Genomic DNA, 12,063 nt, shown 5'->3' with positions numbered 1-12,063 from the left:
GAGTTCTCGCCATTTTTATTGTCATTACTTCATTAGCATGTAATAATCGCACAAAGAGCGGACTTTTACTATTCATAAGCACGAGAAAGTCTGCAGATGCTGTCGGACTTGCTGAGTTGCAGCATTTTGTGTGTGTTGTTTTCGCTATTCACGTCGTGCGACGTTGGAATCCCTTATCCTGCCACTCCAGCCCGACTTCCTGGTCATTGTCCGGCAAAACTGACACATGGCCAACCCTCGTGTCTGATTGGTACTTTCAAGCAGATTGGAATGCAGTCACAGGAGGAGACGCCCTTTCTGATTGGCGGAGAAGAGCTATCAATCTTCAGTGCTCACGCCACAAATCCAAGAAACGGGTGAAAGTGGGGCGATTGTAGCAGTGGACTCAGCGGGAGCAAAGGGATCAGAGCAAGATGGTAAGTGAGCTTTGCTAAGCAGTTACTACTACTTCGTTTCTTTCGATTGCATGTGGCATTGATTTTTTTCCCCTCCTCTTGTGTTTTTACAGTGCGATTTTTCAGAGGATCAAATTGCCGGTAAGTTCCACATTTGTTTTAATCCCGAGCAATGGGGGGAAAAAGGGAAATTTTCGAGGTTTATAGAATCTCTTGATATGCTCATATTTACGTCAAACTTCAATGGCAGCTGCTCTCCCGCAGAGGGCTATTTTCGCTCCAGAGCTTTACAAGTGGCTGAATACATTTCCCGACAATGATAATCGCTATTGAGACCCGAAAGCCTTGTCCTCTCGCAGCATTACGCCCTAAGGCTTGTATTCTAATCCTTTTTGTCATCATCGGTACGTATGGCTGATCTACTCTTGTTGAGACCGGAAGCTGCGCTTTTCGGTTTGCAGTGCCTAAATTGGACTCGCCCGATAGGGCTGATGGCATTAACTCCATATAAGGGCAAAGATCTCAGTGTTTCGCATATTTCAGGGCGGCGATCTGGCCCTTCCCTTCCTGAACCTCAGATTGGCTACCAGCCGATTTCCTATACTGTCTGAACTCTTTCTAAGGTTCCAAAAACACCCCACCAACCTTTGGGACCAGTCTCCATCGGCTTGACGGGGTGTAAATCGGAACCAAACTGGTTCCGGGCTCCGCGCCCTTGCTTCCCCTTTCTCTTAAGGCAAAAAAAAGTAGTGGGCCAGCTGTGAGCTTCAGGTAGGCTTTGCGGTGTGATGCAAAGAGGTGAAGTGCGAGAAAATAACTCCACACGCTTCCAAAATGATATTAAAACCTTTCCCAACAATCATCAAACTTTCATTGTAGCCATTTTTTCTGATTCTATTGTTTTAATTATTGATGTTTTTTTCTATTGGGAGAAATTGGAGCCTGAAAGATTAATCTTTCCATGCGCTTTGATACATGAATAATTCAGAATAACTGCTTGCCTGCATACCTGATATCTCGAGTAGACAAGCAATTCATCTTTTGGTGTTTTTCACGAGAAATTTTTAAGTATTTAAAATTTTGTTTGGAGGGAGAGGAGGAAGTAGATTATCTTCACTAGTAGCTTCTCCGGGGCTTTTAAGTTGGCCAATTTTGTTCAGTCTTTTAACAACTTGATTATTTTTCCATCTTGTAATGCGGAAAAGTAAACTTCAGCCAGCTGGTCAGATTGCACCTCAACAAGTGGTGACCATGACCTCTGTTTAAGCTGATTTGACAGGGAGATGAACACTGAAAGCTAATTAAGCAGGTCAGAGATTTAAGAAGGGTAAATTATACCAGAATAAGAATCTATTTCCTTGATTGGACTTGACCAGGAATACTAGGGTGTGCAGATATGTTTGTATTAAGCAACAATTATGAGCTTCATAATCTTGTATGGGCAAATTTGTTGCAATAAAGCATCTGCTTTTTTAATAACAACAGAAATGGGATCTGAATATTCTAATGCTCAGAAAAGATGGGTGAATAGCAGTATTAATCAAAGAGAATATTGCAGACAATTGGAAATGGGAATTTCTGCTCAGCTTTGGGAAATGAAGGTGTAATTTTCTGTACTTGTTTTGCAGACTGATGCCCATGGTGGGGAAGAGCACAACTACATCCAGATTAACTGGGATAGTAATTACAAAGGGGGAAGAGTTCTTGAAGTTCATTTAGGAGAGCGTCAGATTGTTTCTGGCTCATGAGGAAGAAAGCAATGCTGGACTTGGCTCTGGAAATTAATCAAGCCAAGTAGAGCAAGTATCAGTGGGGGAAATGTAGAAAACGGTGATGATGTTTAAAATCCATATAGAAAAGGATGTGAACCAGTACATGTTACTAATAATCAGTTAGGATCATCTCAATTTCAGTATGATAAGAGCAGACCAGATTCCAGTTTACCAGGCAGTGGGAACTTTTAAAGGTAGAGATGTCCAGGTGGTGCTCATGAGGTATAAGGGAAGGGAAATCAAAGCCGGAAAACTGGATAGCCTGAGGGATGCTTTTAGTTTTGACCGGCCTAAGCCCACAGAGGAAATCTGTAATCGACAAGTAAATCGGCATGGCTGAGTTACTAAGTGAGGACTTAGTCTTCACCAAGGAACTGGGTGCAATCAAGACTCTGGATGAAATATTTAAAAAGTTTTTTAATCTTGAAAGGCTAATTCCATGGTGGATAAACATCCTAGTCCAAATGAGATGTATCCTAGATTGCTGAGGAAAGTAAGGGAAGAATTGGCAATACCCTGAGCCATAATCGTCCAAATATTATGGGTTTGGGGATGATGCCCAAGAACTGGAAAGTCAAAAATTAGAATGTAGTTTGCAAGGCAAAGGAAAGGGACAGTGAAATTCACTGTGAACTCCATCCTATTGTGCCTTTCCACCAGTGTTGTTCAACTTACAACCAGCATCTATGAAGACTAAAGCCTTCTGCACTGTAGTTGGAAAGTGGTGACCAGTTTGATCAGAGTTACTGCTGTTGTCTCAATACTGAACAAAGTTCAAATGGTGAAATGACCGCTCAATTCTTTGTTCATGGCATGTTGCTTTAGATTCAATTAACCAGCCTGTTTCATCTACCAAGTCTATCTTGGTGCTATTAGTCATAGAGCAGTGATTCAATCCCACATTCCTGCCTTTACCATATTATTTGTCCTTGTATTGACCTGATTCTGTTTTAGTTTTTAGTTTTTTTTTGCTCTAAACCTGTTACACAAAATTAAATCTGCTTGTTCTGGAGTACCCAAACAATGGATGTCTTCTTTGCTCTTCAGTTCTGTGTGTTGTTTTTTTGAGGATCCATTTTCTTTTCAGAATTCAAAGAGGCTTTCTGCCTCTATGATCGAATTGGTGAGGGTAGAATTGGCTACAACCAATTTGCTGATCTGCTGCGTGCCCTTGGCCAGAATCCATGCAATGCAGAAGTCTTGAAAGTTCTTGGGAATCCAAAGCCTGAAGGTAAGAATTGGAATGTCATGAGAAAGATCTCAGAAACTTTGCGAGAATGTAGAGGAAACTTGAGCATTGTTGAGATGATTCTATTTCAGATCTGTGGGCGGATTAGAGTAAATTGTTCTCTTTGGAACAAAATGGGATAAAGAGATCTGCAAAACCTTAATTTTGCACTGTTTCTTCTGAGGGTGTTGGTGACCAGAGAAGATTGGTAAAAAGGTTTTTTTTTTGTTTTATTCCCCTTAATGAGTTGTATAACATGTGGAAATCAATTGGGGAAAGGAGTCGATTCATTAGTAGCTTTTAAGGAATTGATTAAGTACTTAAAAGCTGTCTTGTAATATTTTTAATGAGCAGCAAAGTGTGATTAATTGCTATTTTTCAAAAACCATAAGTGTGATAAGCTGAAGTGTTCTTTCCTGGAGTAGGTATTTGTAAATATTTTCTGACCCTTTGTCACAAGTCCAAAATTTTGACTCTGCATTGACAATTCAAATCTAGTCATTGAATGGCTAATGTTCAGCTGGCAGGCTTTCTAGTTTGGGACTTCCCTGCATGGTTTGTTTTCAGGGAAAGCAGGAATTAGTGAAACCACTTTTTTTAAAGAAGGAAAATTGTATAACATGAGGGAAATCTATCTTGCAATGTTTGGATTTGTTCAGTTTGCTTGAGTGTTCTTGTTCTACATGTACAGTCTTGTTCTGATTGAGCTAGATAACCAAAAATTTGGTTCTGACAACTCCAGCATATCCCTTAATGGATTGCCATCTTTGCAGTCTGGAAATGCTTATAACCTGTAGAAAAAGTCACAAAGATGGGACAAGTGAACAATGTCTTTTACTTTTTTTCAGATATGAATATGAAAACTCTGGATTTTGAGCAATTCCTTCCAAAACTTCAAGACATTGCAAGAAACAAAGAACCTGGAACCTTTGAGGATATTGTAGAGGGTCTGCGAGTCTTTGATAAAGAAGGAAATGGCACAGTCATGGGTGCTGAATTGCGCCATGTGCTGGTTACTCTTGGTAATGTTTGTGTTTAATGTGATGTATTGTTGCCCTGTGGAAAGCTTGCAACACACAACACAGAAGGAGCCATCTGTGTCTCAGCAGAACAATCCCATTAGCATAATTTACTTACATCCCTGCAACATGTTCTCTCTCTTGCATGCCCATCAGCTTTTTTGGCCATTAACCTACTGGGGGTGGGGGGGGGGGGGGGGTTGGAGTACCCAGGAGACATCTGACATGGCATTAAAGGTCAGGATTGTCCTCTGGTTCCTTAAGCAATTAAGGCAGTAGCACTTGCTGCCCCAGTATTACCATGTAAAACTTTTAAGAGGTTAAAGGACTTTCAGTTTTTAGTTATGAATGCAAAGCAGCCTGTACAATTGATGTTGAAGGATGGGATCCATTTAATTAGTTATGCTTTCACCTGAGCCTGAATTCAAACTCATCTAACAACTTTGGCCCCGTACATTCAAGTTTTCTGCTGACTTGCAGGATCAAAGATCTCCATAATTTAGCCTAAATGTGCACTTGTGATTTGTTGCTATGAACGGGGGGCTATCCAGCACGGTTTGTTTCAGGGAAAGCAGGAGTTAGTGAAACAACTTTTTTTTTTAAAAAGAAGGCAAGATGTATGATATGAGGGGAAAAATCTATCTTGCAATGTTTGGATTTGTTCAGAGTTTGCCTGAATGACTTTGTTCTACATGCACAGTCTTGTACTGATGATTGAGTTGGGTAACCAAAAATTTGGTTCTGACTGCTCCAGCATATCCAGCAACTTAATTAAGAAGGACATTTCCCCGGTTGCTTTTGAAGGTGCTTGGCTCTGCTTTTACTGTGCTGTACTTGATGTGGGAATGTTCTGATTTTTCTTTCCTCCCCCTCCCCCATTTTTAAAAACTTGAATATTAATAACCTGGTTCCAGAGACTTCAATAGGTACATTTAATGTCAGAAATGTATACAGTTATACATCCTGAAATTCTTTTTCTTTGCAGGCATCTGTCATGCTTTTCCATGTTTGTACGTTACCAAGGCACTGAAGCAGCCTTTGGCAAAATCTGTTAACACTGTTCTCTTTGGCAATCAATAAGAATGGTTCCTTTTGCATCCTTCCTGCATCCATTGAGTCAACCACAGCATCCTTCCCAGGACTTCCCTTTGCCCAACTAAATGGAAATGCACTCCTTGTTCCAGTCATTGTTAGAGCATTGACTGGCGTGGCTTGGGTTGGTGTAAGCTCATCTCTGCCTATTAAAAGAAATGATTCGTTGTCTTCTACAGATCTTCACAGAAAATTTGCAGCTATTTGATTGACTGCCGTTCTTTTTTCCCCAGGTGAGAAAATGACTGATGAAGAAGTGGAGACTCTGCTGGCCGGCCAAGAGGATGCAAATGGCTGTATTAACTACGAGGGTAAGTACTGTGCTATGCTGCAGTCGGTTAGAGTGAAACCATTTTGTACCCACCATTTTGTAAGTTGATGTAGCTGGTATGGCTTTTTTTTGGAGGGGGTGGGCTTGTTTCTTTATACTTGTGATGCTGTATAAAAGATAAATGATCCAAAAAGCTGCAAAGCATTGATTCGCTACAAATTCACTTTCCACTGAGAGTGGATTCAGTGAGAGGGAGAAGTGAGGGGGTTATGGCACCTTCACATCATCCCATCCAACCTCCTATCAACAAGAGTGAAAAATGCTATAAATGGTGGCCCTTGATGCCAGGTGGAGAGGCCTGTCCACCCAGAAAATTCCAAAACCTCCAATTGTTTAAACTATTTAATTCCCTCCTTCTGTCTTGGAGTCCATTTAAGAGTCTGCTGGTCTGTCCTAAGTGTTTTAGTTTTGTGCTGTGATACACTGCATGGATGTGTTACCAGCTTGTCAAATAGATAAGCCCTGTACATGAACCTGAATGGGGTGAGGTGTGCATCAGTTGTAAGGGATTGAAAGTAAATCTTGTAGGACAGTAGGACAGTTGTTTCTGTCCAAAGCATTACTTACACTTTTTTTGGTTGCAAAGCATTTAACACTTCTTCGTTCCCCCCCCCCCCCCCCCCGATGACTGAGAGTTGACTGGCTAATTACACTGATTCTCCCCTGATCTGTGAGTAAACATCTCTGAATTTGGGTAGTTTGCTTACTGATCTATATGGAAGATTTTGAAACAACCCTAGTTAATACTTTCCTATCTTCTGAGAGACCAATTGACCCATCATGACTATACTGGGACAAGTGGGACAATCCCATTTATCCCTCTGCTCATTTCCTTGTGTCCCAGTACCCACCTTGTTCGCTCTCTCCAGGGCAACTAACTCAATAATAGACAATAGGTGCAGAAGTAGACGATTCGGCCCTTCGAGCCTGCACCGCCATTTTGAGATCCCTAACCCTTCAATTGTTTTGCCATTAAGCAACTTGTAAGTTGCTGTAGTTAATTAATCAACCAGTATATCTTTGGGAGACCCACAGTCATGGAAAGAATAAGCAAACTTCACATAATGGCTCAGTTTCTGGAGCTCTGCAGCAGCAGTTAACCCCCACCTGCTCAAAGTGGTTGTTGTCCTTCCCATCCTTTGATCCTCCCTAGTCCATTGGTCAAATAATAGCATCATGAGTCAATTTTCAAGCTTGAATGTCAACTGGCCTTTGAAACATGCTGTAGGAAAAACTATGGTGGTAAGCTGTTCCCTTTTGTGCCTTGTGGTGCATCAGGTGGCATTTTTGCCATTTCCATGGCATTTGACTTTTTTTTTTAAACAAGCTTTTTTTACTAGCTCGATGCTCAACCCAACACAGATGGAAAGCGTGCAAGGAGCTGGCTGGATTTGAACTTGGGACCATTTGCCTCAAAGTCCAGTGCTGATGCCACTACACCACCGGCAGCTAAGCTGCCCATTAGCGTATGCATTTTGAGTTGCCTTAAACTCACTGGATTTGGTTTTTTTTTTAATGACACTTGACTGTTGAAACAGTTCATCCAAACCCCCAGTAATTCCTGGGGTGGCTGTGTGTCAGAAACTTGATTCAAATTGCATTTTTTTTTTCCTGCACTTTAACTTTTTCCTTCTTCTTTGACAGCTTTTGTCAGGCACATCATGTCTGGGTGAATGGCAGGCCATGGTATGCCACCTTGACACTCTTTCCCTGCCAATTTTTGTCCTGTTTTCTTTTCTTTTAGCATGCTCTGCATGTGGCTTGTTCTAGGTGTGTTTACTTTGTTTTCAGGAAGGGGAGGGAGGGAGCTAATTTCCAGTTCTTGACTATACTTGAATTTCTGCCAACTAAAGGAAGACCATTTGAATCTAGACTTGTTAGTTTGAAAGACAGGCTTTGAATATCCACTGTTAAGTTTTGGTGGATTATTTGTGCTAGTGTCATCTTGCTTAAAAATGACTGGTATTGGATGCTAGAAGCTTTCACAGTTCTGAGGAAATGGTGAATTATAACTTTCTTTTCTTTGGATGAAATTCATCTGTTCCTCATTTGATTAGTGGCAGATGACATGAAAGTCCCCATTAGTTGAATAGTGGAATCTGTGGTTAATATGGTCTTCCTTTGGTATTAAATATATTGCTGTGAGGTTAACATGCCTGCAATCTTGTATTCAACTAGGCTTTATCAACCCAGTGGTTAGAGCTGCTACCTTTTCTGCTCCTCTCTGTAGTTAGTGTGAACTAGAAAACTTAATTCTCAACTGGCTATGCTTAGATCCTTTGGATGGGGGTGGGGGTGGGGAGGGAGGTGAGTGGGTTGGAGGAGAAGGTTCCAATACTTTTCAGTTTAAATAATATATAAGTTTAAAATGGTTGCCTTATTTGTGGGGGGGGGGGATAGGGCATGGGGAGGTGGGGGAGAGGAAATTACTATTATCAACACTAGCCCAATACCAATTGGAGTAAATGGGATGGGGGCGCGTCATTCAATTCTTTCTTTCACATAATTCACTTTACTCTTGCTTGTGCAGACTATTTCTGTAACGTTGCAGAATTTTGGCTGTTTGTCATAAACTTAAGGTTTTAATCAGAACCTTGCATCAATATCTCTCCTCCCCCACCCCAACCAAAGCAGAATAACTTAATACTTTTTTTTTTCTGTCTCTTCACAGAGTTGGTCCGAATGGTGATGAATGGCTGATGGCTCTCTTGTACCTGAATTTTAAGTGCCTTTTCTACTTGAACACAAACCTTTTTTCTAAATGAATTATTTTCTTGTTTATATCACATGCACAGATGCAGGCTAGAGAATGGTAGTCTCCAATGCACTAATAGTGGGAGCTGAAAAGATAGTTGGAGAAAGTTTATTCCTTTTTCCACTGCAACCTTCAGATCTTGGTAGTAAGTGTCCCTAACAGTTTGAGGGAAGCAGTTGCCCTTTTTTTTCTCTTCCCCTTTGTGTACACATGCATGAACGTACTCACACTTTTTAAAGGCTGAGTGTTGGTTGAGGAATTTGGATGCCCCTAGTCCAAAAGTAAAGGTGGCTCTAAATTCACTAGTTTCTGCTCAGAATGTATCTGCACATCTTTTTAATCTGAAATTCTTGTTTTTTCAAAATGCTTTCAAATAATAAAATCTGAACTGTTAACATGGGTTTTGTCTGCTTTTACTGATTTAAAAAAAATCATGCCTAGAATGATGACATTCACTTATCCAGTTCCAGTGGTAATGGTGATAATGGTTATATTACTATTCCATGGTAGCTGTGAAATTTAATATGTAATCTATATTTTTAAAAATAATTTGGTGTTAATGACCACAAAAGGAAAATCAGATAACTACAGAAGTTTTTATAACTCTCATTACTCATGTATTCTATTCTTTGCCTTATTAATTTCTTTGTTCCAATTTGAATTCTGATTTTTTTCTCTCACCTATCAAGGTTACTAAGAATGTTAATGTCCTGTCCCAGACTGAATTCACACAACCCTAGACTCATAATTCTTAACTTGTCTGAGTGATTAATGCCAGTGTTCCAAAACCAGCTTTATATTCTACAGTACAGTAGGCTATTAAAGGAATCCTTGTAGTCTCCACATGGGTATTTGGGGGGGGGGGGGGAAGGGTTGTTGGGTGGAATTCCAAAATTTGTACTAACAAAGGAATCCCTAGCACCGAACAACTCAAACTGGTGGAGAAGCATCCAGGGAGAATTGTCTCTAACAGCACATGGTCACATATGAACAGCAGAAAGAATACATGACCCACCTGAGCCAAGGTCTGTGGGGCTTATGTACCTCAGAACCCATAATGGAGTGGAAGCAAGTCATCCTTGATCCTGAGGGACTTCCTGAAAAGGTCTTGATCACTAATACTAACAGGAGTAGAGGAGCTTTGAGAGCTGGTGAGATTGAATATTTAAAAACTCTGTTTTATGTGGATGGGCATGAAGCCTTGGAATTCTCTACCGAAGATGGCTAGGGTAGCTTATTTGTTAATTTGGAGGGGACAAGGATCAAGGGCTAGGGGAATAGTGCAAAAGGGTGATCATTATCTTAATAGCTGAAAAGGCTATTAACCTCCAATTAGTAAATTAATAGTAATGCTGGTGTATTGATGAAATTTACCACAGCCTTCATCAATGTCAATCTTTACTGAAGTGGCTCCAAAGATGCATGAAGTTCTCCATGTTTTGCTGTAAAACTTTAGAAAGTCAGTATTACAAGTTAGGTAAATGCAATGTTAACATTCATTTTGAGGACTGGACTATAAAAACAAGGATGTAATGCTGAGGCATTAGTGAGGCCTCACTTGGAGTATCTTGAGCAATTCTGGGCCCTTTAATGAGAAAGTATGTGCTGATATTGGAGAGAGCCCAGAGGAAGTTTACAAAAATGATTCTGGGAATGAAAGACTTATCCATATAAGGAGTTTTTGATGGCGCTGGGCCTGTACACACTGGAATTTAGAAGACTGGGGGGTCGGGGGGTTCTCATTGAAAGGCTTAGATAGAGTGGATGTGGAGAGGATGTTTCCTGTAGTGGAGGAGTCTAGGACCAGAGGGTACAACCTCAGAATAGAGCAATGTCCATTTAAAACAGATGAGGAATTTCTTCAGCTGGAGGGTGGTGAATCTATGGAATTCATTGCCAGAGGTGGCTGTGGAGGTCAGATCATTGGCTGTATTTATGGTGGTGGTTGATATGTTTTGGATAAGTCAGGGTGTGAAAGATTATGGGGAGAAAGCAGGAGAATGGGGTTGAAAGGGAAATGATGAAATGGTGGGGCAGACTTAATGGTCCGAATGGCCTAATTGTGCTCCTGTTTTATGGTCTTATAAGAAGCCAGTGTAGGAGCAGTCTGGTAAATAATTGCTAAATAAGTGTAAAGACCATAAGACATAGGAGCAGAATTAGTTCATTCAACCCATGGAGTCTATTCCATCATGACTGATTTATTATCCCCCTCAAAGTCATTCTGATTTCTCCCTGTAACCTTTGATGCCCTGATTAATCAAGAACCTATCAACCTCCGCTTTAAATATACCCAATGTCTTGGCCTCCACAACCATCTGGGAACAAATTCCACAGATTTGCCACCCTCTGGCTGAAGAAATTCATTTTCATCTCTGCTCTAAATAGACCCCCCCCAATTCTGTGGCTGTGCCCTCTGGTCCTAGACTCACCCACTATAGGAAACAAGCTTTCCACATCCACTTTATCTAGGCCTTACAATATTCAGTAGGTTTCAATGACATACTCCACTCAATCCCCCATTCTTCAGAACCCTAGGGAGTACAGGCCCAAAGCCATCAAATGCTTCTCGTGCATTAACCCTTACATTCACAGAATTATTCTTGTGAACCTCTGGACCCTCTCAATGCTCAGACGTCTTCTTAGAAAAGGGCCCAAAACTGCTCACCATATTACATGTGGTATAACCAATACCTTTATAAAGCCTCAGCATTATATCTTTGCTTTTATATTTTTGTCCTTTTGAAATAAATGTTAATGTTGAATTTGCCTTCCTTATCACCAACTCAACAAACAAGTTAACCTTTAGGGAATTGTGGACAAGGTCTCAAGTCCCTTTGCACCTCTGATTTCTGAATTTGCTCGCCATTTTGAAAATAGGGTACACCTTTATTACTTGTACTAAAGTGCTTGATAAAGTGCACTTCCCTAATCTATATTCCATATGCCAGTTCTTTGCTCATTCTTCTAATCTGTCTGTACACCTGCAGCCTCCCTGCTTCCTTAACACTACCTGTTCCTCCACCTATCTTTGTATTGTCCACAAACATAGCCACAAAGCCATCAATTTGTTATCCAAATCAAAAATTTAACATAGAAGCCCATAGGGAACATGGTGATCCTCAGAGCATGCTACCAGTCCCACTTACAAACTCCATTTCACTGCATTCTGTTCTCTCTCGAATTCTAAATTTGTGTATATTTACAAAATACAATTAAGTTGGTCAGTAAAACTATTGAAAATCTTTTCTTTGTACTTTTGTCAGTTAAATAAAGGTTCGCGTGAATTAACATATCACAGATTATTGTTTTTATTGCATTTTGGAATATATCCCAACTTTTCTGGAAATGGGGTTTGTAGATTCCACCTTATTTTCAAATAATTGAAGACTTAGCAGAAAATAACTCATTTGACTGTTTCAAAACAGTCTGCAGTTTAGAACAGATACCTATGTAAGCAGCTCCTTTGGC

General features: G+C 40.5%; 1 protein-coding gene across 4 annotated transcripts; it reads left to right on the top strand.

The window, feature by feature from the left end:
- The first annotated feature begins 284 nt into the window (after positions 1–284).
- Positions 285–11,887, top strand: LOC140741191 (myosin light polypeptide 6-like). Of its 4 annotated transcripts, XM_073071086.1 has the most exons (7): positions 285–416; positions 509–536; positions 3,255–3,398; positions 4,244–4,417; positions 5,740–5,817; positions 7,482–7,523; positions 8,509–11,887. In XM_073071086.1, exons 1-6 carry the CDS (start codon positions 414–416, stop codon positions 7,508–7,510), a joined length of 456 nt encoding a protein of 151 aa, XP_072927187.1. In that variant the 5' UTR covers positions 285–413; the 3' UTR covers positions 7,511–7,523; positions 8,509–11,887. The 4 variants fall into 4 exon arrangements, with proteins under 4 accessions (XP_072927187.1, XP_072927186.1, XP_072927185.1 ...); XM_073071085.1 differs by lacking the exon at positions 7,482–7,523 and having other exon boundaries at positions 289–416; XM_073071084.1 differs by lacking the exons at positions 285–416; positions 509–536 and adding an exon at positions 697–799.
- Positions 11,888–12,063: the final 176 nt, after the last annotated feature.

Source organism: Hemitrygon akajei, chromosome 18 (genome assembly GCF_048418815.1).
Source record: "Hemitrygon akajei chromosome 18, sHemAka1.3, whole genome shotgun sequence".
In the NCBI taxonomy this organism is placed as follows: domain Eukaryota; kingdom Metazoa; phylum Chordata; class Chondrichthyes; order Myliobatiformes; family Dasyatidae; genus Hemitrygon; species Hemitrygon akajei.
This window is presented reverse-complemented; position numbering and strand designations above follow the sequence as displayed.